Below are 23,039 nucleotides of genomic sequence, written 5' to 3' on the forward strand. Positions count from 1 at the left end.
AATGACAAGTTCTCTTGGAAAGTCCAGCCCCTTCGCGTCAGCCTGTCGTCCTTTCACTTCGCCCCGGAGACCAGGTGGCGTTTCCTCCACTACATCCCTAGGGGGCCTCATGTCAGTCAGGTTTATACACTGTCTCCTCAGTATTTGTTTCTGGTCACCTAAGAATTAAGTTTTTGCCGCCTCCCGGAAGCAGAGCTACCAATACCTAGTACCTCTTTAAAGACCGGTGACTGCCGCGGTCTCTCAGGGCAACAAGTTTTGTGCACTTATCCGAAGCGCTAGCTGTTTTGCTTGCCGGGAAATGTAGTACCTGGACCGTTCTCTTGCCTCCATTGCAGGGGCGAAGGCAGCCGGAGGACTACAATTCCCAGCATGCTAGGGGAAAGGAAGGGAAACCCAGATCGGCAGTTCCACGTGACCACTCACTATGGCTTCCCTGTGTCGGGGCCAGCAGTTTGGTGGTTGTGAGTGATTTGTTAGTTCTCTGCTGCAGGATACCGCCTCACGAATTCGACATGCAAAAAATCAAATCTCTTATGACCCGGCAGGTAAGTTGCAGAGGCTGAAGCAAAGGTCTACTTCATCTCTGCTGGGAGAGGAGCCGAGATATTCTGTCCCTGGGCCGCAGGCAAGCAGATACCCAAGTTATAGGTGGTGGCAGGTGTCAGGGGCATTATAAATTCCGGGCACACCCTGGAAAACTCACCTGACCCGCGGGGTTCGGAGCCTTGCTCAGGTGGGACCCGGTGACCCAAGAACATTCCTTTAGATAAGGCCAATGAGGGAGCCGGAGGCTATCTTTGTCTCCCCCTCCCCCACTTTTGCCAGTTTTCCAGTGATCGCCCTAGCTATACTGCCGGGTTCCCTTTATCCTCAAGCTGCCTGACTGTCTGAGGGTGGTCTGGGTGAAAGTGAGGTCTGTGCAATAGAGATGACTAGAAAGAGTGGGGTGGGGGGTGGGTGGGGAAAGCAGTAATTTGAAGGCAGAATTGGTATTGATAGCTTTATGACTTTGGGCAAGTCCCTAAATCTAGTAGCATAAGTTTTCTTATGTGAAAGTGAGAATAATAATTATTTTTGTTCATTCTGTTCACAGTTCTGTTATGAAAGTCATCAGTAAGTTAGTGTGTGTGAAATGATGCTTTAAAAAAGTAATTGTCATGGCAAAATAATGATCTTTTATTTTTTTCCAGAATGTTAAATCTTGAATAAAAACTTTGGCTGTTTTCTGTCATAAATTAGAGGGATATCCTAATAACGTGTCAGCTTCTTTCAAATCAGAAATGGCAGACATCTACTTTTATGTACTTAATTGATTATGGTTTGGTTATAGATACCTTTATTTGTTTCAGCTCTAATATTTTACTAGAATTGATTATTCTTTATTATTTTTATATTAGAGAGGGTAATTTAGATTAGAATTTTAAATCAGTGTCATCTTGAGAACTTTGGAGAATGTTGAGGCAAAGCATTTAGTGAAAGTTTCATTTGGGAATATTTTTGTTGTTCATAGAAAAAAGACTATAAATTCCAAATTAAATTCTTATTTGATAGTTTAGAATTTGAGAGACATCTGGGTAGATTACACATTGTTGGTCTCTGGTGAAGAATACACGAATTCTATGTGATTATTTTCCTCTGTCAAATTATGTTGTTATTGTCATGAAGATAAAGTTTTAAAGTTCTGTGAATTATAAAATATATAATTAAATGGATAGTAAAATTTGGCAGTTCCTTACATTTGTTGAGTCCTGGTCTTATGCTTCATAACAGTTCTTTCTTGAGGATGGGTTTGAATCCTGGTCCATCCTGTAGCTGTGTGACCTTGAGCAACTTTACTTAAAAAAAAAAATTTAGTTTTTAATTGAAGAATAATTGATTTCAGAATTTGGTTGGTTTCTGCCAAACATCAACATGAATCAGCCATAGGTATACATATGTCTCCTCCCTCTTAAACCTCTCTCCCATCTCCCGCCCCGTCCCACCCCTCTGGGTTGATACAGAGCCCCTGTTTGAGTTCCCTATGTCATACAGCAAATTCCCATTGGCTCTCTATTTTACATACGGTGATGTAAGTGTCCCTGTTACTCCGCACACATCTCGCCCCGCCCCCACAGGCCTGTTCTCTGTCTGCGTCTCCATTGCTGCCCTGCAGATGATTCCACATATATGTGTTAGTATACGATATTTATCCTTCTCTTTCTGACTTACTTCCCTGTATAATAGGCTCCAGGTTCACCCACCTCATTAGAACTGACTCAAATGCATTCCTTTTTATGGCTGAGTCATATCCCATTGTATATATGTACCACAGCTGCTTTATCCATTCATCTCTCAATGGACATCTAGGTTGCTTCCATGTTCTACCTATTGTAAACAGTGCTGCAATGAACATTGGGGTACATGTGTCTTTTTCAGTTTTGGTTTTCTCAGCGTAAATGCTTAGTAGTGGAATTGCTGGGTCATATGGTGGTTTTATTCCTAGTTTTTTAAGGAATCTCCATTCTCTCTTCTGTAGTGGCTGTATCAATTTACATCCCCACCAGCAGTGTGAGAGGGTTCTCTTTTCTTCACACCCTCTCCAGCATTTATTATTTATAGACTTTTTGATGATGGCCATTCTGACTGTTGTGTGGTGATAACCTCATTGTAGTTCTGATTGGCATTTCTCTAATAATGAGCGATGTTGAGCATCTTTTCATGTGTTTGTTAGCCATATGTATGTCTCCTTTGGAGAAATGTCTGTTTAGATCTTTTCCCCACTTTTTGATTGGGTTTTTGTTTTTCTGGTATTGAGTTGTACGAGCTGCTTGTATATTTTGGAAATTAATCCTTTATCAGCTGTTTCATTTGCTATTATTTTGTCCCATTCTGAGGGTTGCCTTTTCACCTTGTTTATAGTTTTTTTTTGCTGTGCAAAAGCCTTTGAATTTAACTGGGTCCAGCTTGTTTATTTTTGTTTTTATTTTCATTACTTCAGGAGGAGGGTCATAGAGGATCTTGCTTTGATTTATGTCATTGAGTGTTCTGCCTATGTTTTCCTCTAAGAGTTTTATAGTTTCTGGTCTTACATTTAGGTCTTTAATCGATTTTGTGTTTATCTTTGTGTATGGTGTTAGGAAGTCTTCTAATTTTATTCTTTTACACATAGCTGTCTGGTTTTCCCAGCTCTATTTAATGAAGAGGTTATCCTTGCCCCATTGTTACCTTTTTTTTTGAACATCTGTTTTCACATCTTTCTAACAGGAATGATAGCATGGGGCTTTCCTAGCAGTGTTTATATGATATGATCAAAGTAAAGAGATCAAGGAGTTAACAGTTCCTGGGGCTAACAAAGAAGTGCATAACCGCAGAGATTATCTCAGTGACTGCATTGATGGTGGAAAAGTGGGAAAACTGGAAGCAGGCTGTTGCAGAAATTCAAGCAATCGTTGATTTCAGGCTGACTTTGGTAGCCATTTGACTTTTAAAACAATATACACTTCTGTATATTATACCACTAATGCCCCTAAACTGCCTCTGGCATGCTGAATTTGGACTTTGGTGCAGCAGCTGAGTTTGGTGCTGTCTCCTGTTGCTTGCTGGTGGTTCAGCGTAGTCAACATTGCCATCATTGTACTTTGGTTGGTTTGTTTTCTAACCCTACTTTGTAAGAGTGAGTGAGAGAGAAAAAATACAAAAGTCCAGATAACCAGTGATAATAAGTTTATGTCTCCTGAATGTAGTGAAATTGCTCTGAAAATGGTAACTCTTCAGCCTCAGTCATTTGTTTATTGGATTGAGCAGGTAAAATCTGTGCTTAGTTGGGATAGAAAAAAAAAAAAAAGCTAAAGAACTCATACAAAAAGTTGGAACTGCACTGTATAGAAGGTGAGGTAAAATTAGTTTCACACAGATTTTTAAGGTCATCCTAATTATATTTGTTTGTGGCTTGCTTGACTTCCACATATTTGTGTGTGCAGCTAGCTCAGTCATGTCTGATGCTTTGCAACACCATGGACTGTAGCCCGCCAGGCTCCTTTGTCCATGGGATTCTCCAGGCAAGAATACTGGAGTGGTTTGCCATTCCTTTCAGTAGGGGATCTTCCTGACCCAGGGATCGAACTTGGATCTCCTGCATTGCCGGCAGATTCTTTACTGTCTGAACCACCAGAGAAGTCTCATATTTAGTCATGATTCATACACTTTTTATGAATCTACGAGGTATGAAAGTAGGGTGCTGCCTAGCATTGGGAATTTTATTTGTACTGTTTATTGTTAGGTTAAATATAGCAGTATTACAAATAAATACAAATAAAGATGTTTCTTTTGGGAGGGTCTAAAGAATATGCTGATAATATATTGCTGTTAATGTGAAGAGGTAGGAAATTAAGGTCTCTGACACTTTTTGGCATTTCAGCTCTCCAAGGATCTTGGTTTGGAGGAGAGCGTAGAGCAGCCTTTGTTAGCTCTCTCTGTTTACATGAGTTCCTTTGTTCTGCTTTCTCCATGATGCTGGCCTCTGTTCTTTCAGTTTGTTCAACACGTGCTTACTGAACTCTCTGTACCAGGCACCATTCTAAGTCTGGGGAATGCAGCAGTAACAGAACAGACGTGTGTGAAGGCAGTCGTGGTGATACACGTTTCAGAGGAATAGAGGATAGAGAGTTCTCGGAGTTGTTGGCGATTTGTAACTTTCAGATGGGGCCTTCCAGGTGGCTTAGTGGTAAAGAACCCTCCTGCCAATGCAGGAGGTGAGGGACGTAGGTTTGATCCCTGAGTCTGGAAGATCCCCTGCGGGAGGAAATGGCACCTTACTCCAATATTTTTGCCTGGGAAATTCCATGGACAGAGGAGCCTGGTGGGCTACAGTCCATGGGGTCGCAAAGAGTCAGGCACGACTGAGCAGCTGAGCACACACAGCACGTACTGTTTAGATATGGTGGCCAGAGAAAGCCTCTCTGAGAAGGTGACATTTGAGGTGAAACCTGAAGGGGTGAGGGAGTGAGCTCTGAGGATGTCTGGGAAGGCCCCTTCTGGGTGGAAGGGAAAGCGGATGCAGAGGCCTTGAGGCAGGAGCATCTCTGAATGGCAGCAAGAGCCCAGTGTGGGAGGAGTGAAGTGAGTGTCGAGAGAAATGGTTGGAGATGAGGTCAAAGGGCAAGGGCAGGAAGCCAGATCACGTAGAGTCTCATCTCCATCTCATCTTCTCCACTTCTCTTCTCACTCAGGTGAGGCCAGGGCGACCAGTAAGGATGCTAATACAGTAATCCAAGTGAGACAGGATGTGGGCCTTCCTCAGGATGCTAGCAGTGGAGATGTTGAGAAAAGGTCAGATCGTGGGTATATTGTGAATGTGGAGTTGACAGAATTTCTTAATAGATCAGATTTGGGCTGTGAGAGAAAGAGAAACTTCAAGGTTGACTCCAGATGGTTTGGCCCAAGCAACTGGAAGAATTGAATTGATCTGGGTAAGACCGAGGGAGGAACAGATTGAAGGAAGCAAGCAAGTTTTTAGGCTTGTTCATTTGAAAGCCTCTTGGCTGTTTGGAGGAAGAAAGTAGGCAGTTGGCTCTTTCAGCTTGAATTTTTGAGGCGAAATCCAGGGTACAGGTAAACATTCAGGAGTCATGAGCATAAGGAGGGTATGGTATGTATGCTGGCTAAGATCACCAATGGCGTAAGTGTAGAAATAAAACAAGAGTCCACGGTTGGAGCTTTTGAGGACTCCGTGTTCTGAGCTCGGGGATTTAGGAAGGCAGATTAAGAAGGAGCAGTGAGGTGAGCAGCATCCCCCCAGAAGCGTTCTCCTGCATCCCAGGGAGCATCCTAAAGAGCGCCTCTCCTGTAGCAGATGCTCAGTACATATCTGTTGGATAGAGAGCCCATCCCAAGCAGTTAGGTCCAAGTAAAGAACCGAGAAGAAGGGGGAGTGATGAGCTGTGTTAAATGCTGCTCACGGGCGTGGAGGGTGAGAATGGGAGCGCGCCTCTGCACTGAGCAGCAGTAGGGCCATCGGCGACTCCACAGCAGCGCTGCGGCAGGGTGGTGAGGAGGAGTGCCCGATGCGGGTGGGCTTGAGAGGCACGAGGGCTGAGTGGAAACACTCTGAATTTTGCCGAAACTTTTGCTTGAAAAGAGAAGGAATCACAAACTGCCTTACACGCTCCTTTTGATCATTGGGACTTACGTTGCTGGTCTCATCGATGGAAGTTGAAGATTCACGTAGACGAAACAGAAGTAAATCTGAAGTGTAATCTGATTCGGCAAAGAAAATTGCAGAGGCAGGTATTATGTATGATGGATTTTGTATAGGGAAATTATGAAAATGAAAACCAGGTACAAAAGAAAATCCAACAATGGCTAATGATTAGAGTGACAGTTTCAATTTAATAAAGGCAGAGCACTATAGTTATAGAACCTGAAGCTCCAATACTTTGGCCACCTGATGTGAAGAGCCGACTCATTGGAAAAGACCCTGATGCTGGGAAAGGCAAAAAGGAGAGGAGGGCAGCAGGGGATAAGATGGTTAGATAGCATCACCAACTCAGTGGACATGATCCTGAGTAAACTCCGGGAGATAGTGGAGGACAGAGGAGTCTGGCATGCTGCAGTCCATGGGGTCACAAAAAGTCGGACGTGACTTAGCAACTGAACAACAGCAGCAGCGTAGTTATAACCATAACTTCCTGCTTTAAAGAGGTGAAGATAAAATAAAAATGATGACTTCATATTTGTTAATAGAAATTTATAAAATTGCTAATCAGATCTATAATCCTAAAATATGGATGAGTGTCAGACATTGTGCTTTGAGGAATTTATCCAACTCTTGGTTTCTGTCTTGATGAGATGAAAGCATTTCTCTGTGATGTTCAGAATAATTGTCAACATTTAAAGGGTGTTTATCATGTGCCAGACACTGTTTATGACCTCTCATATATGTTATCTCCTTTGTCCCTTATAAGAGCCTCTGAGTTATTGTTACTGTCATTAGACTATGATGATAGGCACATCGTTCACGATGGCAGAAGCCATTCTTTGAATCCCTTGCTTCCTAACATGGATATAGGGTTTCCAGTTTTTATTACTTTTATTTTGTACATTTGGTGGAAAGTTTCCATGTATTAATATTAGTAGCAAATTATTGTGTGATAACTAACTTGGAGGCAAGGTGTTTTTCTGGATACTGGTATATACCACTTGTTTGCTTGTTTCAGACGTTGGATTCTTTCCTCGTAACTCTGGGGAAAGAGAAAATGACACCTGATATATCCCTCCAAGAATTTCTGTTAGGTTGGTTAAACAAATGGTTTGTTTAAAAGGCATGAACATTGTATTTTAAAAAGATATTTTAGGGTTGGTTGTGGTTTTTAATCAAATTATAAAGTTTTACTCTTATGTATGTGTATGTGAATGCATAGAAATGTGTGTATATAAAATATATTTTGTTGCTGTTCAGTTGCTAAGTCGGGTCTGACTCTTAGAAATCCCACGCACTGTAGCATGCGGGGGTCCTCTTCCCGCCACTCCCTCCCTGAGTTTGCTCGAATTCATATCCATTGAGTCAGTGATGCTCTCTAACCATCTCATCCTCCGTCACCCCCTTTTCCTTTTGCATCAGGGTTTTTTCATCTTCTCCAGCATCAGGGTTTTTTCCAGTGAGTCAGATGTTCGTATCACGTGGCCAAAGTATTGGAGCTTCAGCTTCAGCATCAGTCCTTCCAATGGATATTCAGGGTTGACTTCCTTTAGGATGGACTGGTTTGATGTGCTTGCAGTCCAAGGGGTAATTCTGTAATCCAGCCTTGCCCTCTCCACCACTTTTGGTGCTGTGCCCTTATGATGACTGTTGGTGAGAAACTGGGACAAGGAAGAAAGCGCACACACACACCAGTAGTTTCACACTTTAATTTTCTCACTCATTGTAAGACTTTAAGCCTCAGTGCGTGCATGCATGCTCAGTCGTGGCTGACTCTTTGTGACCCTATGGCCCATAGGTTCCTCTGTCCATGAAATTTTCCAGGCAAGAATACTGGAGTGGATTGTCATTTCCTACTCCAAGGGAATCTTCCCAACCCAGGGATCGAACCCATGTCTCTTGCGTCTCCTGTATTGGCAGGCAGATTCTTTACTACTGCGCCATCTGGGAAGCCCTTAAGCTTCCATATGCTTTTCTTATTCCTGCAGATTTCCCTAGAAACTTCATTTTAAAGTCAGTTTCATGTTCTCATGGGAACGGGGTTTTAATTAGCTGGAGGTTGGAGCCTAACCAAGGCTCCAAATAAGTTACTAATCTCTTTGGTTCCTGGAATTGTGCTAGCCCTAGGCTAGAGAGGCAAACAGAACTTGGTCTTTCCCTTCTCTTGGGTCCAGAGAGAGAGGTATGTTTACTATTTAAAACTTTGCTACTTTGGCAGAGGTGTTGGGAAATGTTTAGCAGGGTTTCCAAAACATTAGAAATGATAGCAGTCACCTGGGTTGCTTGTTAAAATGCAATTCCTTGTCCTGATCCAGAAATACCTATTTATTAGATCTGTAGTGAGACTTAGGAAAAAACTTCCTAGGTGATGGAGCTGGTCCGTAGGCAATGCTGAGAAATAGTGTTCCTTTGAAACACAGGATTTAGGAAAATTTCATAGAGGAGCTCTGAAAGTGGGGTGTTGGTTTGGTGGGGTGGAATGAGAGAGCGAGAAGGGTGTGGGGAGAGGAAGACGGGGAGAATGAGAGAGGACAAGAGAGGGAGAGAGAGTATGGATGGAGAGAGAGAGAGAAGAGGGAGAGAAGGCTGGTGGAGGGGGGCATTTTCTGGGGAAAATGGAAGATTGGGGATGAAGCAGAGCACCTTGTCATAAAAAAATTATAGCTATGATTGGTGGTATTTTATATTAGGGAAGATAAAATATACACCTCTATAATTTAAAGATGAGTAAGTTCCACTCCAAGTCTCAAATAAATGTGCCATATATTTTGGTTACTATGGACACCAGAAGGCCAGTATAGGATAGCTAAAGGACAAAAACTCAACAGCATAAATCTCTCCTTAAGTTCATGTACCGGCTGATTTTGCTTCCAGACTATTATCACAGGGATTTTAGGGGTCTGCTTTGAGTAGCCTATGTTAAAAAGAGGCTTTTAAAGAAAATTTAAATTGTGCACTTCTTTCTGTCTTGATAACTTTCCCTGGTGCCCAAATGAGACTTCCAGAATCCCTGAATTCTTGAATCAGAATCCCTGAATACAGAAAGTTGTTGTATAGTCACGCAGTCGTGTCCAACTCTTTGCTACGTCATCCATGAATCATAGCCCACCAGGCTCCTCTGTCCATGGGATGCTCCAGGTAAGAATCCTGGAGTGGGTTGCCATTTCCTTCTCCAGGGGATCTTCCTGGCCCAGGGATCGAGCCGGGGTCTCCAGCTTGGCAGGCAGATTGTTGACCACTGAGCCCTGAGGAAACCTGAAATAGACAAAGCACCAAAGAGCTAAAGCAGCGAGATGGGAGATTTAACTCTCAGTTATGTGGTATGAATTGGGTACATTGATGAGAACGATAAGGTAAATCCTAGGGATTACTTATGTATTAATTAAGCCTTTATCATTTCAAAATTTATCATTATTTAAAAATCTTCGGTTAGCTCAGTCATAATGCTTGGACCTTTTTGCCAAGGTCCAATTTGGCAAATGAATTTGGTCCTGATTCATAGATGAGTGCTTTTATGGAATGCTTTTTGTCACCCACGTTTCTTCTCTTTTGGTTGTTTTTGAATAATGGTTAACTTGAACTTTAGCCATTAGGTATTAAGTTGCCAATATAGTGACTTTATCTTGAATTTCCAAAAGTCCATCTTTCCTTGATTTAATAATAGTACTGTATGTATTGTGACAGCTGTTTTTAGAAACATATTCTATATATTGTACAACAGGAACATGTCTTTTCACAATGGTGATTTTTATTTCGGTAAGTATAGTCTAACTTAGGGTTGAGAAATATGAATGGAAAGTCTTTTGCTATCAGCTGATGTTCTCAGTGAAAGAAGAGGAAGGCTTTGCAGCTTATTTTTGACTCCTCCTGAAGTTTTCTGTATACAATAAAATGTTAAAAAGCAATTGTTCAAGGAGATAAACAAATCGCACATATCTGCACATCAAAATCAATAAACGTGGTGGTAATATAACAAGACAAACAAGCAAGTAAGTATTTTCTCTCATGTTACAGTTCTGCAGCACAGTTGAAATTCTTCTCTTTTTTTATCTTTTTTTTTGAAGGGTCTGAAAAGTCCTCCAGAGAGCCTCAGTGATCTTGGTGCCATTGAGAGTCTCCGGGTCCCTGGAAAGGTATTGATCTACATGAGTGAGCGTGACTTTTTGCTTCCTGAAGAAAATATTATTGCCTTCGGATACTAATTGATTCACAGAAACTTTTCCCTCCCACAGGCATATGGTTGTTGTGATGAGCTGGGTAAAGTTTTATAATGCAATAGGCTTGGGGCTTGTTTTTGCTCTCATCCTCATTGGGATGCAGTATGATTCATTATTGTGAAGCAGAAAATGGGAAATTGATAAATTTAGAGTTGATTACTGCATCAAATTCTTTGCCCCAAAGCAGTGATATATATATGTATATATATATATATATTTAAATGAAACATATTGATTCGTCTGCTGTAATTCAGATAAATGAAATTATTTACTTTTTATGCTGTAACACTGAGCTCCAAATCATAGTAAATTATGTTTTCGTGATGAAGCAGAGATATTTGAATAAGTAGCTAAAGCATAGCTTATACTAAATTGTAGATATCTTGGATTTTAATCCCCTGATATTCATGTGAACTTGGCCATCTACAAATTTAATAGGTGTTATTTGAAAGCTAGCTGGCTCCCCCCGAGGAGAAATATTAGCCATTGTTAAATAAGTCAGTCCCTGCTGTGCCTCACTCTGGGGCCCTGCTGCTTGGAGCTGCCTCCATCTGTAGTAGCTCCGTCACAGATCAAAGGCAGTTTTGAATGTCTGCTCTTGTGATTTTCAATTTGGGGATCGTATCTGAAACTTCTGTTTGTTTTCTGTGCCTGGCAGCTTAGTACAAGGGCTTGTTTCTCTTGATTGGCCGTCACAGGGCCCCTTATCACACCTCCGTGTCAGCTGCTTAGGAGGAGGATTTCCCACCTCTTTGAGGCACCTTACCCCCTAAAGTGAATTTTGTATTTGCTGCTTAGCTTTTTAATATTAGGTCAGATCCAAATATGATGAAATTCTAACGAACCCTTTTGCATGAAATGGCTCAGACAGAAGCCTTATAGAGGCATTTTGAATCATTATACATAGTGTTATAAAAGACTATTGGATGTGATAAAATTGGGAATTGAGAGATAACCATTAATCCTAACTGACAGATCATTTTCTATTTCTTTGACTTAAAAAAAAACCGTATTAGGCATTATGAACATGCCTTGAATTAGATGGCATTAGATATTTCAGAACCACAGTGAAACTGATGAGTGAGCCCCTTTAAGAAATAAAATACAGTAATGCATAGAGCTTTCTGTGTTGCTCATGATGTCTTTCCAGTAGTGGTAGGTAGTGAATTTATAATAATCTTATTATACAGTCTTCTTACTGACTCCCACCTCTCTCCTGATCAGTGATCAGCAGTGTATATTTTTTTATTAAAATTTTATTTTAAGAATTTTTAAAAGTTTTACCTTGGAATATAGTTGATTAATGCACAGGGAACTCTACTCAATATTCTGTAATAACCTAAATGGAAAAAGAATTTGAAACAGAACAGATACATATATATGTTTGGCAGTGTGTACTTTTGAGATGCTGGGCTCTGGGAGAACAGTCTGAAATCACAGGGCAACAGGTGTGAATGGTTCAAGTGATGATTAAGCCTGGAGCAACAGTCTGATAGACACATACTAAGAAGACAGTTTAGGTAGACTGTAGTATCTCTGCTTTAATCTAGCCTTTAGCCTAGAGAAACTTTTACACGTTAATTCATTGAATAGCTCTCCCTTACTCAAGTATGCGTAGAACATTAAAAAGAGGAAAGCACCTTTTATCTTCAGGACTGCACCCATTTCTTTTGCCTGTTCTTGCCATTGTGTCTTTCTAAGTTAAAACAGGGAACTGAGATTTCACCGGGGTTTTCAAGAAAGAACGAAAGTTTAGCTTGGGTATGTTATGTATAAAGGGAAAGCAGGAGGGGTTATTAAGATGGAGCATATGAAATGGCTGTGTTTTAGGTTAGAAATGGTTTAATATTGGCTGATTTCATATGGTTCAATGCAGAAAAAGGAGGGTAGTTAAGGAGAACTGAAGAAGGGCGCCAGGTGAGCTTGATAATCTAGAAAGTACTATTGATTTTTTTTTTCTTTTGAGTACTGTATAAATTCTTAGTGGAAGAACCCTTAGAAATCATCTGGTACAGTTTCTGTATTTTATAGACAAGATGACACTGTATCCAATCTTCGGAGGAGATGCAAGACAGTAATAATCCATCTACTGGAAATTTGGGATTTGGGTGGAGAAAATATTATGGAAGGTAAAAAAGAAAAAAGGATTCTTTTCAGAACTTACCATAGGAAAGGAAAACTTTGAGGTAGATTTAAAAAATCATAGCTTAAGTACTTCAGAGCCTAGGGTCAGTGGTGCCCAAATTTTGCACATTAGAATCGCTAGTGCCCAGGCCATTGTTGTTGTTTAGTTGCTCAGTAGAGGCTTCCCTGGTGGCTCAGAGGTTAAAGCTTCTGCCTGCAGTGCAGGAGACCTGGGTTCGATCCCTGGGTCGGGAAGATCCCCTGGAGAAGGAAATAGCAACCCACTCCAGTATTCTTGCCTGGAGAATCCCACGGACAGAGGAGCCTGGTGGGCTGCAGTCCATGGGGTCGAAAAGAGTCGGACACGACTGCGCGACTTCACTTTTCACTTTGTCATGTCTGACTTTTTGTGACTCCATGGACTGTAGCCTGCCAGTCTCCTCTGTCCATGGGATTCTCCAGGCAAGAATACTGGAAGGGGATGCGATTTCCTTCTCCAGGGGATCTTCCCAACCCAGGGGTCGAACCTCTTCTGCGTTGCTGGCAGATTCTTTACCACTGAGGTACCCCATTCTAATTACTGCGTGGGCGATGGAGCTAGACATCCTTAGTGTTTAAAGATCCCCAGCCGATTGCAGTGAGGAGGCATGTTTGGGAACCAGTGGCCGAGCTTCGCATGCAACATGGAGAAAGAAAGGGGGACCACAGAAACTGTTGTAGATAAAAATTTGGTAGTTTTCCTGACAATTTTTGTGGGGAAAAAAGTAGAATAGAGAGTTAGTGTTGATCTAAAATTTTATTTTTGGGAAATGGATACTGTTTTTTTCAAATTAATGGGATTTTTTGGGTGCAGAGGTAAGGCTATGAGAAATTAACCTATACTGTATTGACTGAATATTCATTTAAGGAAATGTATACTGTTTGAATCATGTGAAAGATTTTTAGATAATTTAATTGGTTATAAGAATTCTGAAGAATTAAGACCAAAATTTATTATAGTATGTAATAATTGTAATAGCCGTGTGTTTAGTAGTTACAGAACTTATTAGGACCATTTGAAAGTATTTGCTGAATCGTGGTTTAAAAATACCTGAACTTTATAAATCTACATCTAGGCTTTGGGTAAACTTCCCATAGTGTCTCCATAATAGTTACAGGTCATAAACCTGAAAAAGAGAACTAATACTAATATTATTTATGAATTTTTACTGAAATACTGCCTCAGCAATAAGGATTTTTTGGGGGTGGGGTTAGTTTCACTTTTTTTCAGGCCTTGATCTTACTGACTCATTAATACAAATAGGATTCTGCTGCGTTTACTCTTGCACGGTTGGTTTAGCTATGCCTTTGATTTTTCTCATTAAAGAAAAATACAGGGTGTGGAGCCAAAAGAAATCTGTTTCTGGCAAAACCTGAAAATATATTTGTCTAAATATAAGAAAATATTTTTGTTTGTATGCCTAATTTATCCCACAAATATTTATTGAGTACCTACCTACTCGGTGGCATTTCTACTTTATAACATTCTGGGATTTGGGGTAGAGTGTACGCTAGCTTTTAGAATACCTCTGTGAAGTGAGAGCAATGGATTGACTGACTTCTTAGTATCCATGAAAAGACTCCTAAAATGACCCTAATTACAGAGCTTTATTTTCAGAACTTTACCAAGACATGAGGAAAGTGCTGGAATAAGAGCTGGGAGAGGTGGTTCAAGTATTGACTTAAACGTTTAGCTTATTATTAAAGGGAAGTCACTTTAATAGCTTTATACCTCAGCTTCCTCATCTGTGAAAATGTGATTAAACTAGAGCCCTTTTAGCACTGTTTTTTAGTATCTCTATTGTAATATTTTTAGGAGAGATATGACATAAAAATACAATCAAAAGAATAAACTAAGCAGTTTTTTTTAAAAGATGAGTATATTGCTGTCTGATATAGACAGAATTAGTATTAACACTTTTGATTAGGAGACTTTTTTAGCTTTAGTGATTGGGATAAAAACTTTCAATTTAGGATTATGTTTCATTTAAGACAGGTGTTGCCAGGGTCCAGCCCGGTGGATCCAGGGAGTTTGAAGTGGGGACAGAGTCGGCGATTAGGAAAGAATTATTTAATTAGAGATATAAAGAGAGATTAGGAAAGAATAGTGTAGAGGAGAAAATAGAGGAGAAAAAGAAGCTATATTCCTTGGTTTACATAGAAAGCCAATAAAGCCCCAAGACAAGGGGCTTGCACCGTCTATGTAGGCCGCAGGTGCCCTCTTGAATAGCGGAGGGTGCCCCACCTTGGGCTCCCTCTCGGTTGGGTCTTAGAAGCCCAGGCAAATAAGTAGACACGGCGAGCCTCTATGCTCCAGATGGGAATTTAGCCTGAAAAGGGAGAATAAGAAAAGAATGACATTTGGGAGCCAAGCATCTGTGCAACACCCTCTTTATTTTCAAAGGCAGCTTATATACCCCAAGTTGTACATAAAGAAATAATGGAATATGCAGAGTTATGCAGGGGCAGCAGTCCTGACCCTTATTGAGACCAGGCTTTTCTTTTGCATACCTTCCTGTATACAAAAGGTCTCAGGTGATTTACATTATCTTCTGGCCAAGAGGCCTGTTAACATTTTTATGGCTGTCTTCCTAGATAAATGTCTATCAACCAGAAAACTCATTTTCCCTTGAAGTGTTTTTTCTTTAATCTGCATCACCCTCAAAGTACTAAATAAAGTTACATTCCTGTAGAACAAAGGTACAGTGGGTTATAACAAAGAAAGTACTTAACTCAAAGATCTAATGTTGCTAATGCCAGGGCTACTACCTGTTTTTCCTACATACCAACTATATCAACAAATAAAAGATATGAAAACTTGGCAGCAAGTATTGGCTCAACAATGAAACCCTTAGTCAGTCCTATTCCAATGATTTTGGCTCCTCGGAAGCCCCTACATTCCTAGGATGTTTTAAGCTTCCTGTGCCTGTCATGGGGAGGCTGTAAACAATCACATGCGTAGCTGTTAAGAGTCTGGATAAACCTGTCAGGCAGGCTAGAAAGCTATCAGAGGGGTTTTTGGATTGAAACACTCTTATTGTGCCCAGGAGACTTACTATCTAAAAGCTCTAAATTAACTTTTTCCAGAAAAAGGTGGTAGGGGGACAGCCCCCTGTTAATGTCGGAAGAGTAGGTGGAAAGCATAACACAGTAAAGCAGACAGACTCTGGTTTTGGGGGTAGATGCTCGAGAAAATCCAGGGGAACCCCTGAGGCCTGATCCTGCCTTTGCGTTTGTCAGGCCCCCTTCCTCATGACCTTTGCCACGGGCGGGATTCCCCAGGCTGGCTCCCGGCAAGGTGTCTTCTGCAGGCGGTTCCAAGAGGGACTATGACTGTGGATCTGCAAAATTATCTAGGATTTTTCTTAGGCACTCATGGATAACAATGTTTATCTGTGTTCTTTTTAACCATTAATGAAATTCTGCTTCTCTTGGCTTTAGATGCTTTGGGATTCTTAACCACTCTTTCTAGCAGATCATAAAAGATCTGGCAATGATTTATTGTGCTTTTGGCAATGATTCATTGACCCAGGCAGTTACTAAGTTATGAAGATGCAAAGAGGTACAAGACTCTGTTCCTACCTCAACCTGAGTAAAAGAGGCAAGCAAAAATAGACAACGTGGAAGGATATAGTAGAGGTCTATAGTAAGGTATGCATAGTGGTAGCATAGCTAGGAGACGATGGGGGTAGGTAGACATGGGTGCTGGGTCTTCTAGAGTTAGTGATAAATTTGTGTTTGAAGGATAACTAGTGTACAGATAGAGTTTTGAGTGGCAGTCCTGCGCCAGGATACTGATTAAAAAGATAATATGAGGTTTAGTAAATGAAGAAAAGTTAAAATTTGAGAGACATTTAAGAAACAGGATTAAGGACTGAGGATTTTATTGGCTGTCGAAGGCGAAGGAATTGGAAAGGCTGAGGTCATTAGACACTGGGGTTGAAGGTGCTATGATATCTTTTCTCAGAATAGAAAGAAATCTCAATTTAGAAGAAATTCTTTTAAAGAGAGGGTCTGATCAGGTGTTTGAAAACTAAAACCAGAAGCCCTAACTTAAGGCTAAGACACTGGACTTTTCTCTGTGTACTTCAGTTTATGTGTCTGGTCGTCAGCTTTAGCTCGGCAGGCATGCGGCAAATAGCTGAGGTTGAGAAATTTTTAAAGATAGCTTTTAAAAATAGATGTCTATTTGATGCCTCCCTCCAAAGCAGTTACCTTATAATGTTTTCTTTATCATAGGAGTAAATTTGGGATAAAATAATAGCATAGCTATTGAATAAGAGAAGCAAGTAAAAATATTTGGCAGAGTATCAAATATGAAAGTTTTGCTTGATCATTTTGTGATTTTTGTTACATGTTAATAATTCAGTGCATTTCTATGAATAAAATCAGTTTTCCTTCAATATATCCTTCTTTAAAGACAAATATGTATATATTTGGGTTATTTTGAGGAAAGAATTAAAATAATGCCAGTTTAATAATAACCTTTTTGTAAGAATCTGTGAATCACGCTGCTAAATCCTTTCACATCGTAGCGCTAATAATATTCCACTAGATGGCACTGAGAGCCTGAAGAAACCAGTTGGCTTGAAAAGCTGTTTTATTTAAAACACACAGAAGGTGATGAACTGGCTGCTTTGATAGATTATTGTTGTTCTAATAATAATTTTAAGAAAATATGCCATTTCCCCAGCATAATCAGACATCTGTCAATTCATTATAAACTTACATTGGTAGATGCATAGTTTTAGGGTCTTTGTGATCTTGAATCCTATTTCATTTGTAAACAGAAATTTTCAGTGATTTATGATTTTTATAATACTGATTGCATGTTGAAAACTCTGTGTTTTTGTTCTTCCTTTTAAGCTCTGTTTAGTTTTTGGTAATCATGTTTTGTCCTCAGTTAGAACTCTAATGTGGTGTTAACTTTAGTAAGGTGATTTCTGTTTTTAGTATTTACTATAGCAGAATAGCTTTTTGTTGTTGTTGTTGACTCCTGAAAAATGCAAGCAGACAAATAAACCTTTTGTCCTGGCAGACCTAAATTCATGCTGTGTAAGAGCAGACTTTTTTTACTCCCTCACTTGTGCCCATACACTGCATTCTGTATTTATTCTGGTATATAATGTGAACTATGGTCTGATAAACTATGTACAGAAATGGAAGTTGGTTTGCATTTCTTTTTTTATTCTACTTTACGTTTTTCTGCAGGATTTTGAAAGCTGACCTGTGAAATGAAGATTTTTGCATTCACCTTTTTATTTGAATAAAAACCTACTACCGAAGATGATAAGTTTCCAGGCTGTTCTGTGGGTTTAGAAATTAAATTACTTTTCAAAGAGAATATTGAACCGAATAATGTTAAGGAGAACTGTTAAGCTGTCATAACTAACTTTTTACACTTGTGAAAGTGAATAGGATTGAAAGCTTGAGCCTGGGGTGATATTTTTAATTAGTGTGGTATTTTGGATAATTTGAAAGTAGTGATTCAATATAAAATTTGTAGTTTTTTTTTTTTTTCCCCTTCTGGACTTTAATACATCCCCTTAAGAGGTGAACTCTTAAGTGGGAAATAGTTTTGTAAAACTATAGCCTGGTTTCTTTGGAAACCATAGATGTATTGGAAATGTTTTATAACACCTTTACACTTGAGGGCTCCAATTGTTTTATAGACTTGAATCCCCAGTTCTCGTATAACCTTTTGTTGTAATGTTGAGAGGAAACATGGCTTGGCTAAGATCAAAGATGTTGACTTAAATTTCTATTCTGATTTTCTTTCTTTTTCAAAAAGTTGCATTTGCAATATGCATTTTTATATGTATTAGTATGTTCATGTAGCTCTATCCCAGAGACGATCAGAATAGAAGAATAGGCTAGGTAGTATATATTATATACAACCTTATGGTGTACTATGACTGCTGGGAAAGACAGCCTGTAAAACACTGAGTGACTTCTTCGTTATCTACCACTTTCCCAAAATATTCCTGCTTGGTGTATTATGTTAAGAAAATGTTGAATGTTTATGCTTGTTTTTGGGTATAGCATCTGGCACCGTGGTAATGTGTTAAGATATTTTTAGTAAAGGAAGAATATGGTCCTAGTTGATAAAACAGCGTGTTGAATTTTAACAGCAGCACAGCTGTTCCATTTTCTTGGCTTTTGGTGTCCACATAGTCTCTCCCCCATGACATTTTTCTGCCCTGCGGGAAGTCATCTGCTGTTACTTAACCTGTTGTATGCTTTTCCACTCCACTGCTTTTACTTCTGCTTCGCTTTATTTTTTTACCCTTATTCCCCCAATCTCTAATATTTGAAATTTTACCTCTTCTCATGTTCTGTAAATGCCACCACTTCCTTGAGATGGTAGCTCACAATCCTTTAATGCCCTTCATTTTGTTTGTATTTCCTTTTTGTTCTGCCTCGCATCATCATTTATTCATCTATTACTTCAGCAGCTATTTGAGCAAAGAGCTGTATTTTACTCATCTTTGTTTCCTTATGACCTAGCACAGAGGATTTTTACATAGTGGGACTTTAATTTAAAAAGTTCTAAAATTGGAATATGTGACTTGACTGGGAAATAAGAGATAATGGAGCTTTGCTAGTAGGCAGGTTATTTCCTAAGGATAATGTGGGAGAGAGGTTTGATTTGTTCTCTTTTGACATTTGTATTTTTGTTTCTATGTCCTTTACAATTAAGCTCATCAATCGTAGCTTTTCTCCGGCTTTAATTCTGGGGTGACCATGATTACCCGCCCTTAGTAGGCAAGTTGTGACATGTTTGATGGATGGTTTGTAGTTGCTGATTTTTGGATTTTTGAAGTTTGCAGAGCATTCCTACCACTATTATTAACAATAATATGTGTTTATTAGTTACTGTGTGTCATAAACTTTACTATAAAAATTCTTTAAAAAACTGTATCCTTAATAGCAGTCCACAAGACTAAGATATTTTATTACCAACCATAGTTAAGACATCTAATCTTCTTGTAACTTTTAAGAACATTACATATTTTAATTTTGGCTTGAGAAGTTTCGTTTGTTATTCTACTCCCCTGATTATACCTTTAAAATTGTACGGAATCTTTTGTTTATTTTGTTTATGTAAAGTTTTGCCGCATACATAGATATTGGCTTGCAAAGCTGGTTCTGTTTTAGGTGAAGAATTAATACTTTTGTACATTTCCAATCCTAGGAAACCAGTTTACATAATGGTAAAATTATGGAGTGATTGTTTTAAGAATATACCGTCTAGCTGTTTCTTTTATTTTTCTACTTTATATGCATAAAATATTCCTACAATCATTTTACATTTATTGTTACTTCTATTTAGAAGAAAGAAGCCTTTCCTTAGGAGTTTGTGGATAATTTTGACTATCAAAACAAGAAGATACAGTCTCTTCTTTTCCCTTTGTTCTTATATTTCTTTTTTTTTTAATATACAGTTCACTGTGTAAATTAATTTTAGTTTGATCCATGATTTTTATCTACAGTGTGCCTTGGCACTTGGGAGCAAATGATGGAGAATAAAGAAAAGCCTCCGTCCTCAAGAAGTGTGTAATCTGATGGGGCTGCTGGCACTGATAGCAATGAGACGTTTAGAGAGTGATTGGGTAGTGGCTGAGTCTTACAGACAGTGCAGCGGGATTAAAGGGAACGCGGTGATCGTGATTCCAGGCAGCACGGAGCGTGATCTGAGTCCAGACATGCGTGTTCAAACAGGAGCCCCTGAAAGGAGAGGGTGTTTTACAGGGACATGGCGCCAGGCATTCGTTTTGGCTGAATTCTGCTATGTGTGCTGTGTTTCTTTTTCTGCCTTTGCTGATTTTTCTCTCTCCCTCCCTTCCAAGTTACTTAGTCCAGTGTTTAAGTGTTACATGTCACTTCTTCAAAATTATTTTGAGTCTGTCTGCTCTCAGTGATATAATTGCTTAGTGTTCTACGAAGGAATGGCATTTGACCTTTTATATACATACATAGACTGTGCAATTTTTTTTTTTACAGATACATCACCTTTGTGAAATGAGCATTTGTGAGATACTTATAAATCATGTTTTCCCTCTGACATTCTTAATAACTTTGGATATTTGTTTCACTGTCATTTGGAGTGTGTGTGTATGTCCTTTACAGGTGGAAAAAAATTAGGCATGAGGAGACTAAGTTGATATTCATTAAGGTTAATAGCCGAGTTGCAGCTAAAACCTGTGTCTTTCCTTTTAGATTAGTCAATAGGTGGTACATACAGGGAGAACCTCAGCATGGAGTTAATGCCATGTACACATTTTGAGATGACACTGCTCATTCACTACAGTCTATTTGAATTTCCAACTTGTTTCACATCTGAGCGTTTTCATTCTTAGAAACTTTTGTAGTCTTCAGTTTTTTTTGCTGTGTGAATAGTCCCAAAGTACATTTATTTGCCAGTGGTGCTATGGAATTCCTAGGGAGGCATACCCTCGCTTGGGCTTTATTCCTTCCCTCAGCTTGCGGTATCTTAAGCTGGTTATTTCAAATGCCTGTGCACCTTTAGGGAGGGAGAGTGCCAGGAGTTTCTGATCTCTTTTTCTATTTCATGTCTCACTGTCAATTCAGATTTCCACTGTATTCAGGGAGGTGGCCTGTGGATATGTTAACGAGTTGGAACCCTTCCGCAAATAGTGTGGGTTTAACACGAGTCTGCTGAAACTCTTCTGTGCCGTTGTCCAAGGTGCTGCACAACTGAGTGTGCTGTAGATAACCCCCTACCAGGATACAGCTCCCGCTGTTGCCATGCTGGACTTCTTACTGCACTGATGGTATCTAATCGCAGCAAAGTCAGTGATGGCGGTATCTTTAACCTTTTCATTTTTTTGATTAGTGTATTTTTATAAGTTGAGTTTTGGTACTGAAGAAGCATTTTCTTTTTCATGCACTTTTAATTCTGCAGGTTTAGTTTTTATGATTTTACCTTCTGTTTTCAATTTATCAGAATTTTAAATGTGAACAGTTAACTGTTATCTTAAGTTTCAGGTTTATTGCTCTGATATCTTCTTTTAGCTTGGATCTACTGAGAGGAAATAATTTTATAGTAATTGTATAAATTTAAGATATAAATTAAAATCTTAAAGATATATAAGCTAGGCTCTTCCTTTTTTTTTTTCCTACAAATGAAAACTATGCCCTGCAATAAAATAATCTAGAGTGTCTCTACTTGGAAACTTTGGTCCTCAAATTAACCATATAATTTTTGTATGTTTAATTAGTAGTGATTCATTAAGAGTTTTTGTGAAATATTTTGATTGTGAAATGATTTTAAATATGGATTTCTTTTTGTGTACTTAAATCTTTTAGATCAATTTGAATAAAGTCAAATGATTAAATTATATGTCTGTAACAATGTTTTGATTAATAAATGTGGCAGAGAGTGGGTATCTGTATTATTGAAATTTCCTAGTTAACTGAAGTTTTATCCAATTATGCAGTGAACTTGCATAGGATAAGGACTTGTCTGTTAAGCTCTTTATGGTTGCATATCCATAGAAGGCCCATAATGTATCTTTAGAAAGCAAGCAGTTTGTCAGAGCTTTAGGTTCATAATCGGTTCATTAATTATAGTATCAGTACGCTTTGAAGGAAGCCTCATGGGAGTACAGAAGGAACCTTGTGAACCTTTTTTTTTTCTTTTTTTACCTATTTATTTGTTTTTGGCTGTATTGGGTCTTAGTTGTGACACTTAGGATCTTGCATTGTGACCTGCAGGCTCTCTTTACAGCTCCTGGGCTCAGTTGCCCCACCCTTGGTATATGGGATCTTAGTTCTCCAACCAGGGGTTGAACCTGAGTCCTCTGCCTTGAAAGGCAGATTGTTAACCTCTGGACCACTAGGGAAGTCCCTTGGAACCTTTTGTGGAACAAGTTTTTCTTAGCCGAGCAGTGAGATTTTCAGCAGAAAATCTGTTCAGGGTTCCAATACTGATTGTGACCTGAAAGCCATTGAAATGTTATCTGGTTATCTGTTGTGAGAGGGCTTCCCTGGAGGCTCAGATAGTAAAGAATCTGCCTCCAGTGCCAGAGACCTGAGTTCAGTCCCTGGGTCGGGAAGATACCCTGGAAAGGGCAATGGCTACCCACTCCAGTATTCTTGCCTGGAGAATTCCATGGACAGAGGAGCCAGGTGGGGCTTCATGGGGTCAGAAAGAGTCGGACACGACTGAGCGACTAACACACTTGAGATGAAGAAACTGTGTGTATATATGATAGATACTAGGTAGTCACCTTTTTTTTCTTTTTGTTTAGCATCTGAATTGTCTCAACTACTAGTTGATACACCAGGAATTGAAAATAAAATCCGAATCTTCAAGCTGGCTAGTATTTTCCTCCAGTAGATGGGTGGTTCTTAGTGTTTGACTTTTTCCTAACTTTACACAAACTTTCTTCTTGTTTCCTGTCAGTTTGTCTCCTTGGTCAGTGTTTCCCAGGAGATTTGTCAGGCTCAAGACAGAT

At 39.4% G+C, this 23,039-nt stretch overlaps 1 protein-coding gene across 1 annotated transcript in view; it reads left to right on the forward strand.

Annotated features, from left to right (window-relative positions):
• The first annotated feature begins 420 nt into the window (after positions 1-420).
• VPS50 (VPS50 subunit of EARP/GARPII complex) overlaps positions 421-23,039 on the forward strand; it is a 137,748-nt gene continuing 115,129 nt past the window's right edge. The window contains exons 1-2 of the mRNA XM_004007717.4: positions 421-548; positions 10,243-10,311. Of these exons, the coding sequence (XP_004007766.1) occupies positions 516-548; positions 10,243-10,311 (102 nt within the window). The 5' untranslated portion in view covers positions 421-515. The remainder of the gene's footprint in view (positions 549-10,242; positions 10,312-23,039) is intronic.

This window comes from Ovis aries, chromosome 4 (genome assembly GCF_016772045.2).
Source record: "Ovis aries strain OAR_USU_Benz2616 breed Rambouillet chromosome 4, ARS-UI_Ramb_v3.0, whole genome shotgun sequence".
Lineage (NCBI taxonomy): Eukaryota > Metazoa > Chordata > Mammalia > Artiodactyla > Bovidae > Ovis > Ovis aries.